The sequence below is a fragment of the Hibiscus syriacus genome, unplaced genomic scaffold (genome assembly GCF_006381635.1).
Source record: "Hibiscus syriacus cultivar Baekdansim isolate YM2019G1 unplaced genomic scaffold, ASM638163v2 tig00110597_pilon, whole genome shotgun sequence".
Classification (NCBI taxonomy): domain Eukaryota; kingdom Viridiplantae; phylum Streptophyta; class Magnoliopsida; order Malvales; family Malvaceae; genus Hibiscus; species Hibiscus syriacus.
This window is the reverse complement of record NW_024062795.1, coordinates 4,658,517-4,682,237: the sequence shown is the minus strand read 5'-3', so window position 1 is coordinate 4,682,237 and position 23,721 is coordinate 4,658,517. Positions and strand designations below refer to the sequence as shown.

Sequence of the window (23,721 nt, the reverse complement as noted above, 5' to 3'; positions counted from 1 at the left end):
ATATCGAAAAGAGCTTGTTTAACTTGTATTACTCTGACTCTGGCGCAACCTTTATTGATTCCTGTAATGGTTATGCTCTGGTGTTATCAGTATGAGCATAAATTTTTATGTTAAAGGTTTAGGGTTTAAAAACTTATATTATATTAAAAATTTAAGTGTGAAATTATAAAATTTTAATAGTACGAAATTAAATTTTTAATAAAAAATATTTAAATTTAAAAATTTTAGGAGTATGATGGTATTATAGATATCGAAGATGAGCTGGATCAATATAGGTATTACTTATATTGATTTTTGTGTTTTGGATATATTTGGAGTTTTACTGATTTTTTGTTTTATAAAACTGTAACTTTGCAGATAATTATAATACGTTTTTTTTTAACAAAAACATTTAATTTGGTGAAACTTGCATAGCTTCTTCCTGATATAACCTGGGTAGTTCTTCTTAATGGCAATCTAATATAAGGTTAAGAAAAAGTGATACCGAAAATATTAATATTTTTTTAATATTTTTGATAAAGTGTTATTTAAAATGTTATTTTTTATCGAAAATATTAATTTCGCTACCTATATTAATATTTCCAGTAAAATAAGACATTTTAGATAGCGCTTCATATTAACATTTTCGATAGAAAAAGATAACATTTTCGATAGAAAAAGATAACATTTTCAGTAGCGTATTTCCTATATTAACATTTCCGAAAAAAAATATTAATATTTTTATAATATATTTCTTTAACCTTAGATTATCTTTCTTTAGAGAGAGGTTGTGTCGAAGATCTCTCGTTCCATATGTTTTTTTTTTTGTAACGACCCTTTGGCCTTTTTTCAATATCCCCTTTGCTTCTAGTAGTTGTATACCACCACTAAATATGCTTTTTTTTCCTCTTTAATTTAGATTTTCTTTTTATATTTTTATTTATCTTCTTTCTTTTTTATATTTATTTAACTGACGGCGATATTAATTTTAATTGTAGTTATCGATCATCGATGATTATTAATTCTCTTATTTTTTTATATTATGTCTTTTGTTTTCTTTTTTTAAGTTATTTTTTTACAATTTTGAATAATAATCTATATCCTTGTGATATTTTTTCTTTGCTATTATGACACATATTTTATATTCTCTTGTGACGTGTTCTTTATGACTTTTAGTACGTTTTTCAAGAACCTTTATGATTGTCTTGGTGCTTACATAAGGACTTTGACATTTGTTTTCTAATTAGTTTGTTAGTGGTCACGTATAGCGTAACAACCTGAGAGATAGTTTGGTTCACTCACCACTCTTTTATCATTCGTAAAACGTCTCGTTCGACATATATAAAGAGTTTTTATGAAAATTACTGGGTTGTTTTGATGTTTGACGTCATTCTCAAATTAAAGTTTTGTTTTTTTTATCTTTGAGTTTAATATTTTTGTTTTTGTATAAAATTTTTGTGTGACTATTGTTATTATTTTCCTCTTTACAATTGGGTGTGTTATAATTATGATTCATTATATTGTTTTTATTAATAAAATTCAGTTGTCCTTGTTTAAAAAAATATATGTGATTTGATAATTTATTATAAAATAAAGTAATTTTAATTTTATAAGGTATTTTTATCTTGAGATTGTATAAATAATCAATTTAATATTTTAAGCATCAAGAATAGATTTTACAAAAGATCATATTTTTAGCTAATTTTATAGTTCAAATTGTTTAGAAGGTCTAATAATAGATATATTTTATAGTTTAAATATGTGCTAGTGAGGCATATGCATTGCAATATTTTCTATGGTTCAATTTGTTTTTATTAATTTGGAGTAAGTATAAGGTATTATATGTTTTAAAAAAACTTTCAACCATTCGACATTGAACACTTATACCTCTGGAATTCATGATGCTCGAACCTAAGACCTCGAGAAATAACTATAATTCTTTTACCACCAAGATCACTCGGTTCATACTTATTAGGAAAATATTATACATTTAATATTTACTTTTTAAATGTGTAAAATAACTTCTCCAACAAAAATGTCCATATGTATATGTTGTGTTATCTTATGTTTTAAAAATAAGTTTAAATTAAAATATTTGAAGGAATTAATAGAAAAAAATTACCCTCAGGACTGATAATACACTTTTAGAAAATAAATGGATTAGAAAATGATAAAATTATAATAAATTGACTAAATCTAAAAAAAACGTAGTCTATGTACGTTTTATAAGATCGACCATTTTTATAAAAGTCAGAAAGGATAGAAGAGGAATAAAAGATTCTCAATCGTTTGATAATAAATGTTCATACATACTTGCATACGCGTTGCTTGAACCTAAGACCTCAAAAGATAACAACAATCCCTTAACTACTGAGGTCATTTGATTTGTGCTATAATTACCATTCTTTGATATATTTTCTAACCATTCAAGATATCAACAAACTCATGAATCATATGATCATCTCGTATCATTCAATTTAAAATTAGTAAAATTTAACACTAAACCAAAACTTACAAAATTCATATTACTCTTATCTATAAATTTCACCATCCTTTCAACTTAAAATCTAAATATATAAATCGTCTCATCCTTCTCTACTTCTCTATCATTGAGATTTTGATAAAATATAATCCATCGTCCCAAAATCAAAAGCAATCAAAAATCAATTTTTTTAAATGAATAATATTTTTGATCCATTTCATGATTTTTAAAAGATAGATACTTAATCATAACTCTGTTAAGTATTTTAAAGCAGAGGAAAGAAGTAATTAAAAAATTTAGTGATCAAATTAAAAATTTATAAAGTTTAATAACTAAAATAAGAGTAAGATCAACATTTAGTGATGAAAATTGTAGTTTACCTAAACAAAATATCCTTAAAAAGATTGTTGTGAGGGATATAAAAGTTTTAATTGTGTGGTTACTTAAGAGTTAAGACATACGTAGGCTAACGTGGCTGATGATAAGAAGTTCCCACGATTAAAATTCTCTTTTCCTACCTTCTTTTTTTGCCGGTAGCGCAGAGTGGAAATAGCATTTTCATGGGGGGAAAAATGAAAATTTGACAATTTTCTACATTATTTAATTTGTCCTGTGTTAATTAAGTGTATTAATAACGATTGTATACAGTCATTTTTCTTCTTTTAATTGCAATTTCCAACCTCACTTTCGTCCTATTGACGTCATTGCGGAAAACATTTGCTATATTTCCTCGAAAAATTTCTTCAACTAAATCCCAACTCAACACCCACTCGACTGTTCGTTCTTCTCGACTGAAGGATGAAGTTTCCCAGTTTTCTCGCTGTTTTTTCTCTTCTACAGGTAAGACTCCGCTCTTTGATCCTATTTCGTGAGCATCTGTTTCCTGAACATTTTTTGATTGAATTTAAGTTTTTTTTTTGGGTGGGGGTGGGGAGGGGGTTTATGATATCGTGATCATGGATCACTTGGTTTTTCTAAGTGCATAGTTTTCTTTACTATAACGTTGTTGAATTGGGGCTTTGCAGAGCTTCTACTTGAGATTTTTCATTTGGGTATTGCGCTGTTTATGGTGTTTGTTCGGTTATTTAGTCATCCGTAATCTGCTTATCGTTTGATTTGAGGCGGAAAAAAAGATGGCTCTTTCAAACGGAGCTGAAACTTTATCGACTTGCGTTTGACTTTGAACATCAGATTTTGCAAAAAAATTAGTACCTTAGAATTGAGTTAGAAGCCGTTGATGTCCTACTGACTTCGTGTTAATTAAATTGTTGCTTTTTTTTTTCTAGGTAATTTTATTGATACCTGGACTGTGCGCGAGAAAGACTGATTCTTGTGGCCGTTCAGTTTCCTATCCCACATTGGGGTAAGACTTTTTCAGTCCCAGAGCATAACCAGTGTTAAATATTTCCCGTCTTATTAATATATGTACTAATGTGTGTTGTGTAGAATTCTCAGCTTTTTAGATCACATTTTTGTAGTTTTTGTGGACTGCATGTTTAGTTCATTGAGCCTATCCTCAATAATATTATCAAGGTCCTGCAATTACTAAGAGCTTATCTTATGGCCACTTTAACACCTTACTTGCCACAAGGTTGCAGTATTATCTGTCTCATTTTCTTTTGTTTGAATTGAAAAACTCCTGATCTGTTGGTCAGGGAGAGGCATTCTAAAGAATATTGTGCAATGTATGATATATGTGGACAACGAAGTGATGGGAAAGTTCTAAATTGCCCTTATGGTTCGCCATCTGTGAAGGTGAGCTACCTCATGCTTGTCCATTTTACATTTTTATTGCTTTATTTTCTCTGATTGATTTGCCCTTCTTGTATAAACTTCTGCTACTTAATGTTTGTTTGTTATATCTTTATTTCATGCTTTATCACCTTGATGAGCTGTTTTATGCCCAAATTCAAAGCTGTTCTTCTGACACTATATGTATACTTTTATGTTTATTTTTGTGCCTTATCAGCCTGATGATCTATTTTCTGCCAAAATTCAAAGCTTGTGTCCATCAATAAGCGGTAATGTTTGTTGCACAGAGGATCAATTTGACACATTGCGGGCACAAGTTCAGCAGGTAAAACCTCTGGCTTTATTATTTTTACAATATGTGTGTGCTTATTCAAGATTTCAAGCTGAAAATCAAATTTGTACCACCGTTACTATTGTACATATTTTGAACTCACAAGTACTCTTTCACCACAAATAGTGAGCTGATAAGCTATCACTTCTAACAGTATGATGATGTCTCTGGAAAAGGCTCAAGTTTGTTTTTTGGTGCTAGTAGCTTATCTGTTGTATTTGTATCCATTAGTGCTGCTTTTCTCACACTAGTTCTAAATGTATGCTATTTGTCAGGCCATTCCTTTCCTTGTTGGTTGTCCAGCGTGCTTGAGGAACTTCTTAAATCTCTTCTGCGAGCTTTCATGCTCTCCTAATCAAAGTCTATTCATCAATGTGACTTCTGTTTCAGAGGTTAGGACAGGCTTATGATGAGCAGTACCCATACCTTGCTTTTGGTTTAACGTACTTCCTGTTTTCAATGTTTCTCTCATGCTTCAAAGCTAATGATTTCCATCAAGTGGTTGGATTTAATAAAACATTTAGGATGGGTTCCAATTTCTATGTTCAATCTTGTTTAACTGATTCACATTGTATTATTAATTTCTCAGGTTAATGGCAACTTAACAGTGGATGGCATCGACTTTTTTGTATCTGATGCTTTTGGAGAAGGGCTTTATGACTCCTGCAAGGAGGTAAAGTTTGGGACCATGAATACAAGAGCCATTGAATTCATAGGAGCTGGGGCAACAAACTTTAAAGGTTAATTTAAGTTTTGTGCATGGCTGAAAAATTTTATATTGTGAAAACAGTTTGCCAGATATTATCTGGTATCTTTTTTAGCTGAGTATAACATATATATTTTCTTAAATTTTGATTTAAGCATTTTTATATTTTTTGAATCAACAAAATTGGCATAGAAACGGAAGTGGTTTGGATGTTGAGTGAATTAAGCAGTACAGAGGAAGTTTATAATAAAATGGTATTATTTCTTCATTGCTTGGAGGAAATGCCTTGTGAAAAAGCTTGGATTTCCTCTTGGGACTTTTTGTTTATTTTTTCTGCTAAATTTGTGGTGAAAGAAAATAAATTATAGGTTGGTCTCATTCATTTTTTGCAGTTATGTCAGTTTTCAGGCTGTACTGAACCTATGGATGCAAATAGAGTTGGAATATCTAGTCTTTCCCCATGCTCTAAAGTTCCTGAAATTTATTGGTTAGAAAGCTCCTCCTGGGAAGCAATGCTAAATTTGTATTGTGAAAACATTGAACAACTTGTATTTCTGAGTCAATAGAGGTTGACTTATATTCTTTTAGCTGCCTACTTATACCCTTAAAAGTCATGGTTCTTGTCACATCAAAAGCATTTGGCTGCTGGGAAGCAATGTGTTCTCATCTTGCTTATGAAACTAACTAAAATCATAACTGAAGATACTTTGGTCAGTATTATGTGGGGTCCAGCCAAATCCTTCGTAGAATATTTTTTCACTTGCCTACTTGTGACTTTCTGTTGTTTTCCAATAGCATATTATTGATATTTCGATTCTTTTCAGAGTGGTTTGAATTTATTGGTCAGAAAGCTCCTCCTGGATTTCCTGGTTCACCTTATGCTATTGATTTCAAGTCTACTGTTCCTGACTTATCTGGAATGAGGCTGATGAACGTTTCTACTTATTCATGTGGTGACACCACTCTTGGCTGCTCTTGTGGTGATTGCCCTTCATCACCTCAATGCTCCAATTCTGAACCTCCTTCACCACCGAAAAAAGATCACTGCTCAATAACTATTGGGCCTGTTAAGGTCTAATTGATGACTTTTCTTTTGTTAAAGTTGACAACATTTGCTTTAGTTTTAGTTTAAACACTGCATAACACTTAGTTGTCATGGCTGAATCGGTTAATTTTCATTTGTGAAATTCTTTTTGATATATGTTTGGTGTATATAGTGATATTTAGTGTCACTTGCAGGTAAGATGTATAGACTTTGCATTAGCTATAGCATATATCATATTGGTTTTGGGACTTTTTGGATGGGCATTGTTTCATCGGCAACGAGAAGGAATACTTGAATCCGACAGGGAACCATTACTGAAGTCAATAGATGAAGATGAAGCAAATTTGTCTAACATGCAATATGATGAGAATCTTGCTTTGGAGGTAAGTGATGATTATTACTTCTCTTATTAGTACATTGTTGACTTGGACATTCTCATGGTATGGCGAGTTTGATAATTGCATTAATGGACATTTACCTTTTTCGTACCTAAGAAGTAACTTTGATTTAAAAAAAAAACTTAACAGTTCCAACAGTTTCTGCTACTGCTGTTGCAATTGGTATTCTTTTTTTTCTACAATATTTTAATTGATAAAAATAGCAATCTGTTAGTTATGTTCTAAATATTTCTTTTATTCCTTCTTTCCCATGAACATCTTCCTCTTTATTTTAATATCTTCATATGATATTTATTCAGCTTGCTATATTTCCTCCTAGAAAAGAACTAGGTGGTCTTTGAGCTTTAGATGTTTATGTGCATGTTTGTCCTGATTTCAGGGACGTGGGGTGGCTTCACAACTGAAAAATGAGGCGCAACTTTCTATTATTCAAGGATATATGTCGAGGTTTTACAGGTGAACATGTACATAGTTAGATTTTATTACACACAAATACACACATGCGCACATATGTATCTAGATGATTAAATGTCTAGCATGTTCTAAATGTTTGGTTATGCTATGCCCAGGAGTTATGGAATATGGGTTGCTAGAAATCCTACTCTTGTATTGTTTTCATCACTGGCAGTTGTTATTGTGCTATGTTTTGGTCTCATTCGTATTGAAGTGGAGACAAGGCCAGAGAAGGTATCATGTTTCATCTTTATGCTAGAAACTATTGTGAGTTACCATCAATGTGTTAGTTCTACCCTTATTCTTGCACCTTTCTTTCTCTTCCTCTAGTTCATCAGTTGGGGCAGGTGTGAGGTTCAGTTTACTAGAAAAAGTTTCTTATTAGTAATTAGCTATTTTCTTAATTCATTGCACTTCTATTTCCTTCCTGTTTTAAGCCCATATTAGACCTTTTTCATCTGTCTGCTCAATTTCTTATATAGATTCTAAAACAAGGGAAAGGAAAATTGTTTTGCCATATATATTTCCCATTCCTAAATGTTTGGACGAAAAGGTGTTTGAAGTATTTTTTTGGTATTGACTGCTCCTTGGATAAACTGTGAGGACATGTATTTGTGTGTCATCATACTTCCTGTTTTCTTTATACCATTAATCTTCTGCATACTATAAAGTCTTGACATGTGTTATCATATAGTTGTGGGTAGGCCATGGAAGTAGGGCAGCAGAAGAGAAACAGTTTTTTGACAGTCACCTGGCACCTTTCTACAGAATTGAACAGGTTAATTTCATTTATGATATAATTGTTTCTCCGTATTCAATCCCCGTCCTTCCTGAAATAATGAAAAGAATAAATGCTTGTCTTTTGATTCTGTATACAAGATAAGAGAAACCATTTCTTGCCTTCCCTAAGCTACCTGTTCCTTTTTGGACTTTATCTTAATATTATTTTAGAAAGATAGGATTTGGAATTAAGGTGGCAAAAGTTTTGAGGATTACAGGTTGACAATCCTAAATATAATTAAGTTTAGTTGGCATCTTAGTGTGTTTGGCTATAAGATGCCTTAATATGCCTCAGTAAATGACAAATTGAAAATGAATATCTGAGCAGTGGAACCTAGAAAGTTGAGTATCATAGGTGACAAAAGCAGTGAGGATTAAGCTTAAGCATCATCTCAGTGCGTTTTTCTATAAGATGCCATAATATGCCTAGTTAAATGTCAAATAGACAAAGGATATCTCAGTGGAGGAACCTAGAAAGCCAAACTTATACAAAAATTAATGCATATTTTGGGGATTTTTGTCATCCAGAAATTACATAAGCTGTGTGGTCGATGCTGTGTATCTAATTACTTGTTGATTGAACACCATTAAGGAAAGGATTTGGTATGTCGGAGCATCAAGGTTTAATTTCATATCTCAACTGTTTTGTGTTTATCTAAATATACTTTTTCCCCCAAGCTTTTGACTTGATTGAATTCTCTGTGCCAAAAAGTTGAAGTTTGAGAATAAATATATATATTTTCTTGAACACTAATTCTCTAATACTCTATCCATGTCTCTCTGTCTATTTCTTTGTCTGTTTATCTCAGTTTAAAGGAATTGAGACGTCACCTAAGTTTATATGAAAGCAATGATTTTTTTTTAAACTTGATTGTTTTCAGCTTATTTTAGCAACTTTGCCTGATAAAACACAAGGGAAGTCCCCCAGTATAGTGTCAGACGATAACATCCAATTGCTTTTTGAAATTCAAGAGAAGGTACAGTACACACTCATTGCTACTTTTCTGAGTCATTGATATAAGTGAGATATTGCTTGAAGTATATCTTACTTGAACTATGTCTTCACATGTATTTTCTGTTTGCTTCATCTTATTTATCTGTTCCTGCTGATCTTGGACAGGTTGATGGACTTCGTGCAATTTATTCTGGTTTGAATGTGTCTCTTACTGATATTTGCTTGAAGCCACTTGGCCAAGATTGTGCTACTCAGAGTATTTTACAGGTTTTCTTGCATTTGTATTTTTGAGGATCCTGGTTCAGGATATCTATAATGCCTTTCGAAATTAAGCAAATAGAATTTGAGTTACCTTTTCCTTTTACTAGAACATAATCATCTTTGTTTTTGTTACTTGGCCTCTTTCGCTAGTACTTCAAGATGGATCGGGAAAACTTTGAAAACTATGGAGGAGTTACACATGCTGAGTACTGTTTTCAGGTAATTATTTTTGGGCTCCATGTATATGTATTTTTAGGTCTGCATGTGCATAATTATACTTGATTTTTTTAATCTGGATAAGAGGATATCATGGAAGAAATCAGATGTTTCCCTGTTGGCATTCTATTCCAATTGAATCCATCCTTCTCATTTCCCTTTTATTTCATTGTTTAAGTTAACTCTATGTTGCTTTTGTTATTATGATGTCAATTGGCGTAAGGCTCTTGCCTTAATGTAAGGGCAGGAATAGGCATTGATTGCTTTGTTTAAAAAGACAAAGTTCATGTCATGATGTGTGGGCTTTTCATTTTGCTCATAGATAGGACTTGCTCATGGAAAAACAGAAGCATTTGAGGCCCACCATAACCAGCCACTTTTACCTGTGAAATATCTGTTACATTTTAGCAGAGTTAATTTTCTTTGAAGTTAGGAAAGCTGATGCTTGTTATAGTTGGCATTATATTTATGATGATTCTCACCGGGATGCCTAAAATGTCTTCAATTTTATCTCATTTCCCCCCTCTTTCAGCATTACACTTCTTCAGAGACATGTCTGAGCGCATTTGAGGCTCCACTTGATCCTAGCACTGCGTTAGGGGGATTTTCTGGGATCAATTATTCTGAGGTAATATTTTATCCTGTCTTAGCGTTCCGAGTATTAGGGATCTAAATGAATCAATCTTGAACAAATGGACATATGTTCATGTTTGTTTGTTTATTTTTAAGCTTGTTCGTTTTCGGTTCAGGTTCGTTAATAATTTTAGAATCGTGTTCATGTTTGCTTATTTAAAAATTATGTGTGTTCATGTTCGTTTGTTTAATGTTCGTGAAAGTGTTCATTTAATGTTCACGAACATGTAAACTAAACATGTTTGCAATCAAATAAAAATCTATTTGTCAATAATAAACAAACAAATCATAAATGAACATAATTCTTATATTTTAGATATAAAATAATCAAATATAAATATTGATGATTATATTATAAATAAAACAAATATAGATATTTTAAAGTATCTTTTATATGAAAAATATCAAATTTAAGTAAACGAGCTTATAAACAAGCTAGTTTATGGACATAAACGAACCAAAAAAAACCTCTGCTCAAACGTGTTTGTTTAATAAACGAATGTAAATTTTTTGTTTAACTCTTTTATTTAGCTTAACAAACAAACAACATACGAAAACTGTTCATGAGTAGTTTGTCAAATGCTCTGTTCATTTACAGCCATACTGAGTATATATATAATTTTTAATACTATTTCATTTCAATTTCAGGCTTCTGCATTTGTTGTAACCTACCCAGTTAATAATGCAATTGATGAAGCAGGCAACGGGAATGGGAAGGCAGTGGCTTGGGAAAAAGCTTTTATTCAGTTAGTGAAGGTACAAGTGCACATTTGTTTCTTAGAGGGGTGAGATCGGTTTGGTTCGGTCGGGTTTCTTGGATTTTTTGAACCATCCATTTTAATTGGTTTGGCTCGGTTTGGTTCTCGATTTTTTTCATATTAATTTTGGGTCTTGATTTTCTAACTTTATTTTCAGATAATAGCTTTGTTTCAGTTTTTTTTACATTCTTTGATAAATTTTCAAAATCTTTTTCCATAAACATTTCTAAAATATATTTTTTCAAGTAAATAAAAACAATTAATGATTCTTATATAGTAACTTATAGTTATTTTCACTATTTGAAACATAAAATATTTATCTTTACATTATAAAAAAATAAAAAATAAATTACAAATAGAATAGAATAGAATTCAATTCGATTCAGGTAATCACGGTTTTTAAACTTATGTATCATAAACTGTCAAAATACCACATTTTGGTTTGATTTTCAGTAGCGTTGCGCAACCCTAGTTTCTTATATTCTCGTCTGTGGATATTGTATTGTCTTGATTATTAGGAGGAACTGCTATAATGGTACACTGAAAAAGATATTGTCTTACTTACTCTTGGATGGTTATATGGACATTACAGGAAGAGCTGCTACCTTTAGTTCAGTCTAGAAATCTGTCTCTTTCCTTTTCATCTGAAAGCTCAATTGAGGAAGAACTGAAAAGAGAGAGCACTGCAGATATTATAACAATTGTGGCAAGTTACTAGCTTTATTCTTTTCTCAGCAGTCAACTTTTCCAAATGATTCCAGTTATTTCTAACTCTCTCTTTTTATACTTGACAATTATTTGTTTGTTTCCTCTTCGCTTTTCTCCTAATCTAGTTTCATTTCAGGTAAGCTATCTTGTAATGTTTGCTTACATATCTATCACATTGGGTGATGCACCTCGTTTGTCTACTGTCTATATCTCATCCAAGGTATATTCTTAAGTTTTTAACTATTTTTTATATTTTTAATGTGAAGTACCCCGATATACATTCGGTTTATTAACACCTCTCGCATCTACTGCTACTTACATATCCATTTCTTTTCATGATGATCTCAATGTTTGAATTGATTTAAATACACTTTGTTGCTTTTACAAATGTGCTCTATCCAATATATTCAATTTCATGATCTATATCTTCACTTTTGCATGTTAGGTTTTCAGATACAAATAAAAGGCAGGGTTCCATTGTTCCCTGCCTATTGTAGAAAGCCAGAATATTGTGTAGTTCAAACCCAATGGGCTATCATATATACAGAAAAGCACATATGTGTGTTTAACTTTCTGGTGTCCAGTGCTGTGGTATTCCTAGATGCATTTGCTCATGTTATCATGGGTACATGCATCAACAAAGACAGAAATTTGGTAATGCGAACATTTGTATATTACTTGTCTATGTCGTGTCCATGTAACATAAATTCTTGTCATATGCTATTTTCTGTTGAAATTAAATAAATTTTCTTGTATTTGGAATATTAAATTTCTGTAACTCACCATTCTCCTACTGTTTTGCAGGTCTTGCTTGGTCTCTCAGGAGTTGTTCTTGTCATGCTCTCCGTTCTTGGATCTGTTGGGTTGTTCAGTGCTTTTGGGGTTAAGTCAACATTGATCATAATGGAAGTGATACCTTTTTTGGTTTTGGCTGTAAGTTTTCAATCAGATTTTCTTTACTTTTTTATGTGATAGAATCTGCATCCAAGATTATAATTAGTCCTGAGTTCACCCCTATTCCCCCTCTCCCTTGTTGAAAAATCCTTTACAGACATTACAGGTGCTGAGTTTCTCACATTTGGGCTTTACTAATTTAAAACATTATTATGATGACTCTGTTCGTTTATCCTGAAACTGAAACTTGTGTTCTTATGATGACTCTGTTCCCGATTTGTGGGGCAGACATGTTCCCATTCTAATGCACTTTAGAAAACAAAAACTTTTAAGAGTGTGTTACTAAAAATACATTCTTTTTCATATATATATGTATATCCCTCATTTTTATATTTTGGTCTCTATTCTATCAAAAAAAAAATATATATTTTGGTCTCTATTTTGCAGCGTATTTTCTTTAAATGTGAAACTATACATCCATTTAGACATTCTATATGATTTTTTATTTAGAAACTTTATTTTTTTTCTTCCTCATTTAGAGTTTGACAGTGATTACTGTGTTTTTGGTTTCCTTAGTTCTTTGTTATAGTTCTCTTTCATTTCCTGTGCGATTTATTTTAATCAGGTTGGAGTGGATAACATGTGTATACTGGTTCATGCCGTAAAACGGCAACCATTGGAGTTACCTTTAGAGGAGCGAATCAGTAATGCAATGGTTGAAGTTGGTCCATCCATAACACTAGCTAGTTTGTCTGAGATTCTTGCATTTGCTGTTGGAGGTTTCACTCCTATGCCAGCTTGCCGTGTCTTTTCCCTGTTTGCAGGTGAAATGATCTGTTCCTACATCCACTATCTTGTAACAAATTATCAACTCCTGGTTTGACATTAATATCTATGCCTCCATTGTTTTTCTTTTGTTAGCTGTGGCTGTTTTGCTGGACTTCCTCCTACAAGTTACTGCTTTTGTTTCACTGATAGTTTTCGACTGTCTGAGAGCCGAGGATAACAGGATTGACTGTTTTCCATGCATAAAAATTCCGTCATCTACTGAAGAGCCTGGTGAAGGTTATCTTTTTATGAATTTATCATGTATTGTTTGCTTTGAATGTCTAGTACAGCTCTAAGGCTTTGCTTGAGAGGTTGGAAAGAAAATTAAAAGGATGAAACGTTGAAGATGAAAGAAAATATAAATTTTCTTTCAATTGTTGTGCTTGGAAGGAAAGGGAAAAAAATCCATCCATCCGTTGCTTGATAGAGTAGAAAAATGATAGGATAGAAAATGAAGATTTTTGAAAAAAGAATGCATAATCTTTAAAATGCACACTTCATTTTTTCTCATTTTCTCTCATCTTATCATTCCAATTGTAATGATTTATTTTTGTGCATTAGGATAGAAAAAGGTCAACTTTCCTATTTCCTTTCTTACTTTTCCTTCCTACCAAGCAGATTCAAAATTTATTTTCTTTCCGGTTTTCCATTCCCCTCTTACCTTTCCTTTCGCTTTCCCACTCAACCAAGCACACTCAAAATTTTAACGTGAACATTCTTCTACTCTGTAACTCAGCATTCATACTGATCAACCATTTTGATAAATTCAGCCTTGGACTCCAGAGGACCTGAACTTTTGTCAAGATATATGCAAGTAAGATATTCAAAGTTACTAGTACTGAATTTCTTAATGAATGTTCATATCAAATGCTATATGGCCTATTATCTGTTTTCATGTTGACTTTCAAAAACTTTTGATAATGTAGGAAATACATGCACCCTTTCTTGGACTTTGGGCTGTCAAAGTGGTAGTAATTGCCATCTTTGTTGCTTTTTCTTTGGCAAGCATAGTAAGTTGCCTGCATTTTGTGTCAACTATTTTCCCAATTGATATTTCATTATATGGATAGTTTTCTACTTGTGTTTTAGGCCCTTTCCACAAGGGTTGAGCCTGGTTTGGAGCAACAAATTGTTCTTCCTCGGGACTCGTATCTTCAGGTTTAAGCCATCTATTTTGATATTTCCTTTTCATTCTGGAGTTTCATTTTTTTTCCTTGTCAATCTCACAGTCCAATTTGTATTGTGTTAGGGATATTTCACCAATATCTCAGAATATCTCAGAATCGGACCGCCATTGTATTTTGTTGTTAAGGATTACAATTACAGGTATCAATTTGAATATTATGTCATTCTTCTTTTCTCAGTTTGATACTTACTTTCCCCTCCACCAAATTCTTCCGTAAGTAGCGTATGTTGTTTTCAAACTAGTAATTGTCATCATGTGATATTGGTGTGAATTAGAAGTGAAAAATGTCATTGCCTAAAATGGTGTGCATGATACCGGGATACATGATTTAACCTTGCTCGGATATCTCAGACATGATAGAAAGACTAGTGTACTTTAGAAAAAATTAGTGTACTTTAGATGAACATTTCTATGCATGAAAATAGACTTTCATGAGATTTTGCGATAATTCTCTCTCCTCTTTCACATGGAGTTCTAACTTGAGATATGATAGAAAGACAGTTTGACTTCTTCATGTTGAAGAAACTGTGATTGCTTGAGGCGAAATATTTGAGTTTTGATCCTAACAAGTAACATAAATACATAAGAATCTGCTTCTAGGTGTGGAAGATGATCTTAACTAGGAATTTCATTTGTGAAGAACGAACAGTAGATAAAATGTATGCTAGTTCCATTCTTGCTACTGTTTAGTGGGGGGTTTTGTCAGATTTTGGTCAACTCCATAATCGTGTATGGGGCATTGAAATGGATACATTTCTATGAGGATTAGGCTTATATTTCTAGGACCTCAACTGTCTGATTATCGGGTCTGAGTTTTCTTTCTGGCTTTGTGATACTGTCTCATTAAAGCAGTTGAGGGAAGACTAATCCTTGAGAGTGATTGTAAAAAAGCAGTGGATTGGATCTTGATGCCTTTTTCTGCCCCAACGTTTTTTAGTTCTTTGGTTGAGGAAATTGGGGCCTTTGTATATGCTATGGGTATTATTATTAATTGGATTCCTAGGAGTTGTAATTGGGAAGTAGACAAGCTAGCTAAGGAGGGGATTGGTTGAGGTGTTGAGTTTTATTGTTGTATTGTTCTGTATTTTATCTAGGGATGTTTATTATGTAAGATGTATCTTATGTAATTATGGTTTATCAATAAGATGAGGCACTCTTTTCGTCCTTCCACTAGTTGGCTCTTGTGCCTCTTTCACAAGAGCCAACTAAGAGGGAGGTTTTTAATGAGGCCTCCTATTCCTATAAAAAAAATACTGTCTCATTAAACTCAACTTTGATTTTAGTATCCTTTAGTGAGGAGGAAAGCATTCTCATCGGGAAAATCATTCGAGTTCCTCCATAGTCAGAAAATTCTAAAAATGGGTGATGTTGGAGTCAGAATTTGATGCATGAGGTTGAATGTTTCTCTTCCTCAAAAAAATCAGTCTCTCTCTATAAGCTCTAAGGAAAACAGGTGGGTTTTCTAGGTCCTTGTTGCTACTGTCTTTCAGGAGCCTTGAACCATGGCTTTAAATATATGGTCAGCCATTGACTGGACTGCATACCCTAAGCCATGAACAATTTAGACATGATTGATCGAGTTTTGATCCTTTGGGTGAGAAAAGCTAAGTTGAAGGAAGAGTAATTCTGTATTACAGGATCAGTTCTTTATCCCTTACGGGGTTGTAGTTTGCTGCAAAAAATTATGAAACTTCAGATTTTCGTTATCCTTTGGAGGTTGTCTTAGGTCTCATGCAAAGCTTCAAATAGGTAATGGTAAATCCATTTCCTTTTGGAACGATTCGTGGCTTGGTGAGGTCCCTTTGAAACTGCTGTTTCCGAGAATTTTTGTCCTCTCATCCAATAAATTGGGTCACGTTGCTGATTTTGGGAGCTTTGAATTGAGTGGATGGGTTTGGAATGTTACGACTAGGAGGAATCTTTGTGATTGGGAGGCAATGCAGTTGGTTGAGCTTCTGGATAGGTTGAAAGACATTAAACTTATCGAGACTATGGACGATTGTATGCTGTGGGATGGTTCGGACGATGGGCTGTTTTCGGTTAAAGCTTGTAGGCAAGCTCTATCTTCTTTTCATGATGATTCTTTTCAGTGGAATAAATGTGTTTGGTTGGGGTTTGTTCCACCTAGAGTGGAGACTTTCTTGTGGCAACTGTCTCATCAAAAAGTTGCTGTCAGAGTTGAATTGTTGAGAAGGGGGGTCAATATAGGCGATAATTTTCTTTGCCCGTTATGTAACTTAGAGGAAGAATCTGTTCAACATCTTTTTATTTCATGTCCGGTTTCTTGGGTTCTGTGGACTAAACTCATAGGGTTCTGGGGTGTACGGTTAGCGCTTCCTTCTAACCCTCCCAGTCTGCTTAGTTCGTGGGAGGTATTGAGGCCTAATTCTGTGATTTGGCAGTTTATCCCAGGGGTAGTTTTTTGGTCTATTTGGAAGATTAGAAACGAGATCATCTTTGATAAGGGAAAGTTGGACATAATTTCTTTGTTTTTTACTGTGCGTTTCAGATTAGCAAAGTGGTTCCTGGCTAAGTTTCCCCTAATCACATTGCAAGTGGATTCTCTTATTGGAGATCCTACCCTGGCGGACAATCTTACTGCTCATAAGACTGGGAATAACACTGTGTTGAGCTGGATTCCTCCTCCAGTAGACTTTTTTAAGATGAATGTGGATGGGGCTGTTAGTAGTGTGCGGAGGTTGGCGGGTATTGGGGGTATTCTAAGGGACTGGAATCGGGTTACGCTTGCGTCTTTTTCAGAGAAAGTCGGTCCAGCTACTCCTATTCTAGCAGAATTAAAGGCAATTAAAAGAGGCATTGATTTCTTTATTTCTTAAAGTTGGGCGTCGAAGGGTAGGCTTATCATTGAAAGTGATTCGAAGACAGCAGTGGAATGGATTAATGATGGCATTTCTTCTCCTGTTTTTCTGGCTAATTTTGTTAAGGACATCGTGTTTTCTGTTTCTGCTAGACAGGTTGTTGTTAGATGGATTCCTAGGTGCTGTAATTGTGAGGCAGATAAATTAGCTAAGGAGGGAATTGGTTGACTGTTGTTGCTGTTTTAGCTGCTGCGTTTTGTTTAGTGGGGTTCTGGCCTAGAAGTCTTTAAGTTTTATGTGTTGTTTGTAGAAGTAGTGGTTGTATCTTATGTTACTGTTTTATTTTAATAAAATTTCTAAGGCTCTCTTCTCCTCCCTCTGCTGATTAAGGAGTTTACTTCTAAACTCCCTTAATCAAGTAGGGGATTTTGGTGAAGGCCTTTCATTCCTATCAAAAAAAAAAAAAGATTTTCGTTATCCTTACCTTTGGATGGATAACAGAATGGTTTCTTTCATGGGATTGCAATTTTTAGTTGATTACAGTTTATAGTTGTAATATAAATTTTATTAATTGTCCTATCAAAAAAAAAATTATTAATTATTTTATATTTTGCATTACTTTTAGAAGAATTACAGTAAAATTTATTTGCAATGAAAATGAGTGATGTCGAGCCGGAAGGTATTGGTAATTTAGTATTTAATGGGTAATATGTTCACGGAGTTGGAGTAGAGTTGACTGTCAATTACCTATATCCCAGCTTAATTACAATGTTCTAAAGCTTTTTATCAAAAGAAAACATGTGAAAATTCTTCTCATCTCATTTTTGTTAATGCCTCTATATCATTGGTTTTATTCTCAATCCTTAAGGCTGTTTGATCTAACGAGCTTTTCCGCTCAGCTTGGAATCAAGAGATACAAATAAGTTATGCTCCATCAACCAGTGTGATTCTAACTCTCTCTTGAATGAGGTAATGAATTTCTAGTAGTTTTAATTATAAGATATAATGCTAACATCAATACAATCTGGGATATATGTTCTTTTCTATGCATGTAGCATTGTGCTGTATGTTGCTTTGCTTGAAACTTGCTTAATTACAGTGTGTGAAAGTTGAAAGAGGCTTTCTTGGAGTTGGTTGAAGCATTATTTTTATCTGTCTCTCTCTGACTCCCTATCTAAAACATTACAATTTATCATTTTGGCTAGATATCAAGGGCATCATTAGTTCCTGAATCAAGCTTCATTGCAAAGCCAGCTGCTTCATGGCTTGATGATTTTCTTGTATGGTTATCACCAGAGGCATTTGGTTGTTGTCGGAAGTTTACAAATGGCTCTTACTGTCCTCCAGATGATCAAGTTAGTACTTCATATGTTACTAGTTTCTTTTTATGTTAACCAAATGGATCTTGTATTAATATAAAGTTTTTAACACAAGCTTAACATTTCATTTTATTCCCTCTTATGATGAGATCTGAAACGATAATAACATGCTTATATGACATGACGTTTATTTTTCTCCACCTTTTTGAGCCTTTTAGATGATTATAACTGGATTGCTAAACAAGATATTACTCTTTCCAGCCACCTTGTTGTTCACCCGATGGAGGTTCTTGTGGCTTAGGTGGAGTCTGCAAAGACTGTACAACGGTTTTGTCCCTGTTCTCTCTCCTCCTTGTGTGTCTTTTTTGGGGTTACGTGTAGCATATAAATTATAAATGTTTTTCAGAAAGGGTCCATTACATATGCATTTGAGTGGTTAAGGTTGGAGGTCTATTCCAAGTACCAAACCAAAAATATTGCGAGCACTAAAATCCTTTTTGTTGGTTCCAGTGCTTCCGCCACGCGGATCTGGTTAATGATCGCCCATCTACAGAGCAATTTAGAGAGAAGCTTCCTTGGTTCCTTAATGCACTGCCATCCGCTGATTGTGCTAAAGGTGGTCATGGGGCTTACACTAGCAGTGTGGATTTGAATGGTTTGTAGATTGGAAATTTTCCTATGTATATTAAACATCGTTTTCTGGTGCTCTTACGGGATAATAAAAGGCGTTTCTTACTTTCCTGTATACATCTTTACAGGTTACGAAAATGGTGTTATAAAAGCATCAGAATTTCGTACTTATCACACACCGGTTAACAGACAAGTAAGCCGATGTCTTTAGTTGACTAATTGATCTCAATATGATTTTTGATTATTTCCTTGTACGACTTTAGTTAATCACACCACTTCACTTGATCTCATCATTTTCCTCAGGGTGACTATGTTAATGCATTGCGAGCTGCAAGGGAGTTCAGCTCAAGAGTTTCTGATTCACTAAAGGTTTCGATTAGCTATGTTCTCCATTGATCTTAGATAAGCTTTAAAGTTCTCTTGTATCAAGTGGTTGCTTGTAAGTTTACTTTTTCATTTAAGGGGATAATCATGGAAATGCTGATGGCAAAAACACTTCTTTTATTGTTTCAGCCCATTTTATGTTCTTTGTTATGAAGCCATGAATATTGCCATGACAATATTCTTCATGTTAATACCAAACTTGATTGTATATTTTGTCTTCAGATTTGATATTGTATTGAAATGCAATAACCTGGTTAATGGGCTTTAAGGGGAATGTGTACAAGGAAACAAGACCTTCTAGAAAAAAGAACCACTAGTTTATTGATATGATCGCAGTTCTTTTTTGAAAAATATCTTCCTCATGCTTCTGGTTTTGTGTTTGACATTTTCGCCATTACTTCTTGTTTTCTGAAACAATATTTTTCCTAATTCCTGTTTGCTTCTTTGCTGACATTACTGACATTACTCTGGTGCAGATGCAAATCTTTCCCTATTCGGTCTTCTACATTTTCTTTGAGCAATACCTTGATATTTGGAGGATTGCTTTGACGAATATTGCTATTGCACTAGGTGGGTTTTCCAGCATGCCATATTGATTATTTTGCATCCTTCAAGCAGGTTGTATTTCAAACAACTGGTTTTCTGCTCTCTCTAGTGTCATCTATATTTTGTGCTCTCTTTTGTAAAAATCATTTTCACCTATTCAGAGACGGTTTATAGAAGTATTGGCATTGTAGAAAATGTTTTAACATATGGAGTTTCTATCATCTTTCTCATCATTATTCTCTCAAGAGATTTGAATTTTCCTCTCATTTTATGAGATGCTTTGTTCTTTAGCATTGGCTGCTATGTTTACCTTTTCTTTGTGCCTTCTTTATTTTTTACCATGTTTCCTGAAGTAGCTGTATTTATTGGCATGCATACCTTATTAAATGAATCTCTATGTAAAAGTTCATCGAGTACGTTTTCTTAAATTACAGGTGCTATTTTTATTGTCTGTCTGGTTATCACATCCAGGTTCAAATTCTTTCTGTGGTCCTTTTTGTAGACTTTTTATCTGCGTGCTTAATCTCTTTTTGCCCTTTTGTTTTGGAATTATGTCAACTTTAGTATGTTCCTCTTTGGTTTGGTAAATGCAGTTTGTGGATTTCCGCCATCATTGTACTGGTATTGGTGATGATTGTTGTAGATCTCATGGTATATCTTCTGCCTTGACATTTAAAATAGTGTGTGTGCTTTTCAGCCTTTTTATTTCTCCACTTTTTATTTATTAAAAATGTAATAAAGTTTCTGTAACTTTTGCCATGTCCTTTTTCTTAATTATATTTTCGCCTAAAAGAAAGGAAGTTATTCTCTCTCTAATTTTGCAGGGTGTAATGGCAATTCTGGGTATTCAGCTCAATGCAATCTCAGTCGTGAACCTTATCATGTCGATAGGGATTGCCGTTGAATTCTGTGTCCATATAGCAAATGCGTTCTTGGTCAGTATTCAATCTTTACTCAGTTTAGTTTAGTCTGAGATGAGTAGGTAATGGAACTGGGTTACTTGTATCATATATGGCTGTGGGAAATTTTTTATTTTTTCTACTTAACCCTATGTTTGGATTGGAATAACGGAAGGGAAAGTAAAGTTAAAAAAAAAAAACAAGAACCTCTCTCTTGTTTGGATAAATTATTAAAAGAAAGGAAAAGTAAAGGGAGTTGAGTGTCCCCTTTCTTTCCCACAAGACACTCAAGTTTTATTTACCCCAATTTGGGGGAAATCTAGGTAAGAAATTTGATTTTTTTTAATATGTGAGATACCTTTTTTATCCCCTTAATTATTTTTTAAGTAATTTTATAGAAAGGGTATAATTGAAAAAAGTCATTATAACGAATCCTTTCCCTTACTAATTTTAATTATCCAAACAAAATACACACGTATTTTGTCCTTTCCTTGATCTTCCTATCTTTTCTTTTACTTTCCCTTTATAATTGTTTATCCAAACACAATGTAAGGTTTCTGTAGATTTATTTGTAGTTCAAAGAAGAAAGAAACTTGTATATTGCCTAATTGCGACAAATTTAACCTCCAATTGAACTCTAGTTCTTCTGGAAAATGCTCTGCTGCAGTAAGGAAAATATTATATTAACCAAGGAATTGCACATCGACGTGTTATCTTTTAAAATTATATTAACGAAGGAATTGCACGTTGACTTGTTATCTTTTAAAATTATTAATTTCATAATTCTATATTTCCCTTAAACAGGTATGTAATGGGAATAGAGATCAAAGAATGAAGGAGGCTCTTAGTACCATTGGAGCATCTGTATTCAGGTTTACTGTTCTTCCATTGTCCCAATTTTGGTGTGGTATCAATGATAGCTATTGGAAGACTAGATAAACATTGTATACAATCTAAATAATTTTTTTATCAATTTAACTGTCCTTTTTGGAGCTGTTTTATTGAAATTTATCTCTTATGAACATCTGAGGAACAATCTCAATTTATCTTTGGGGTTTGGGGAAAGTGTGGGGATTGAAGATCGGAAGGGGGGGGGATTATCTTATTTTATTAAAAACAGAATTCCCCCACCCATACACCAGTTAATTGTTTATTGAAGAGATTATCTCTTCTTCTGTGCGCCTATTATGACGCTCGGTAAAAACCATTAGTTAGCTGGTGTTCAGTTGCTGAAAAAGAGTTACTGATCGTGTCCATTTTCACTTCTTTTACCAGTGGAATCACCCTCACGAAGCTTGTAGGAGTAGTTGTGCTTTTCTTCTCAAGATCAGAGCTTTTTGTGGTCTCTAACCATTCCCTTTTATCTTTCAATTATCTCTTCTTCCTGATTGATAGAATATATATACACCAGCTTTCTTCCTCTCTTTTTTTGTTTTTCCTGCAGGTATATTACTTTCAGATGTACTTAGCATTGGTTCTTGTCGGTTTCTTGCACGGGCTTGTGTTTTTACCAGTAAGTTTAACGGTACCCTTGTAACTCTTTGACTCCATTATCTTTGCTGTCTGTGTCAATCCACTTGTTTCTAACTGGTTTTTATGCCAAGGCTGTGTTTTGTTTTGACAGTTGTGAGTTGTTTCCTTCTATTTATTTGTTTTTCCCCATCCAAAAGTTGGTAGAAAACGATAGTAAATAGTATCAAATCAAATAGCACATCTCTAAAATGCGGCCACAGAAGATAATTGTGCCAAAAGTAAACTGTAGAATTCCGGTAGTTCTGTTGTGCGGCGGGTTTTGATCTAAAATGTTACATTGTCTATTTTAAAAGATTACACAATTAATAATAATTTCGATTACAACCGAGAATGTTAAATTGTAGCGAGTTTTAACTTAAAATGTTACCCACAGTAAATTGCAACCAGAATAGTTATGCAGTTTACATGATTTGCTATGGAAAACGTAATATTTTCGGTTTCAACATAAAATATAATCCTATTCACTAAGTTTTTGGGTTACAACCAATTGCAGTCTTTCTTTTAATCTTATATTCTAAAATAGAATACTGTCTTATATCTATTCATCAACATTATGGTATACATAAAGTATTCTGTTTTAATGTTATATTTATTCATCAACCGGTTGTATAGAGGTCCTATAGACTATATGTTAAGATTTATCTTCCAAATATTTAACATAAAGTTATAGACATAAATGCACTTTGGTATGCATGAAAACGAAAACTTTATAAGAATCATTACTAAACACCGTTAATGTGTTGCATTCAACTGTTTATCTGCTTATGCTTTAGACACGCACCGTATTTATTAGTAAATAATTGTATATAAATGGTCAGTGATGTATATTTGTACATCTAATGCTCATTTGATTTGCAGGTGGTGCTGAGTTTGATGGGTCCTCCCGCAAGAAATATTGCTTAAGAAATATAATTGATAACCTTGGAATTGACTACAGAGAATTCCCGTCATTTCTGCAAAAACTTGGTTTTCAAAGTCCTTGAACGTTTATCATCCTTAACCCCAACGATTCACATACAACGTGTTGGTTAAATTATGTAATCGGTCCCTGTAATATGTAGAAGTTGTGTATTTATTCCGGCTACCTTAATTAGTAGGGCATGGCTTTTGTGTTGTGATATCTTGATGAATGAGGGTGATATGGATTATTTAAAACTTCGCCACATCATCTTCTAGTATCGTAGTGTTTTTACACTACCAAGTAATTAAAACTAATTATAAGTTAG

The 23,721-nt window shown here is 33.3% G+C and overlaps 1 protein-coding gene across 2 annotated transcripts; it reads left to right on the top strand.

Annotated features, from left to right (window-relative positions):
• The first annotated feature begins 3,065 nt into the window (after window positions 1-3,065).
• On the top strand, window positions 3,066-23,613 carry LOC120134605 (NPC intracellular cholesterol transporter 1-like). 2 transcript variants are annotated; one of them, XM_039151041.1, is made up of 39 exons: window positions 3,066-3,301; window positions 3,748-3,824; window positions 4,117-4,216; window positions 4,431-4,538; window positions 4,820-4,936; window positions 5,134-5,284; window positions 6,075-6,322; window positions 6,490-6,678; window positions 7,073-7,149; window positions 7,263-7,380; window positions 7,841-7,924; window positions 8,808-8,903; window positions 9,047-9,148; window positions 9,293-9,361; window positions 9,891-9,986; window positions 10,640-10,747; window positions 11,342-11,455; window positions 11,594-11,677; window positions 12,262-12,390; window positions 12,977-13,175; window positions 13,273-13,416; window positions 13,950-13,993; window positions 14,106-14,189; window positions 14,269-14,337; window positions 14,429-14,505; window positions 18,084-18,153; window positions 18,390-18,539; window positions 18,765-18,830; window positions 19,014-19,158; window positions 19,262-19,326; window positions 19,437-19,502; window positions 19,994-20,087; window positions 20,498-20,534; window positions 20,657-20,714; window positions 20,888-20,998; window positions 21,767-21,834; window positions 22,238-22,304; window positions 22,407-22,475; window positions 23,354-23,613. In XM_039151041.1, the coding sequence occupies exons 1-39, from the start codon at window positions 3,260-3,262 to the stop codon at window positions 23,396-23,398; spliced, it is 3,837 nt and encodes a 1,278-aa protein (XP_039006972.1). In that variant the 5' UTR covers window positions 3,066-3,259; the 3' UTR covers window positions 23,399-23,613. The 2 variants fall into 2 exon arrangements, with proteins under 2 accessions (XP_039006972.1, XP_039006973.1); XM_039151042.1 differs by having other exon boundaries at window positions 20,888-21,002; window positions 21,771-21,834.
• The last annotated feature ends 108 nt before the right edge of the window (window positions 23,614-23,721 follow it).

Coding starts and splice junctions, on each gene's coding strand:
- LOC120134605 (XM_039151041.1), top strand. CDS start 3,260: ATGAAGTTTCCCAGTTTTCTCGCTGTTTTTTCTCTTCTACAG. Junction 11,456..11,593: donor CAGATATTATAACAATTGTG/GCAAGTTACTAG, acceptor GTTTCATTTCAG/GTAAGCTATCTTGTAATGTT. Junction 13,176..13,272: donor TGTCTTTTCCCTGTTTGCAG/GTGAAATGATCT, acceptor TTCTTTTGTTAG/CTGTGGCTGTTTTGCTGGAC.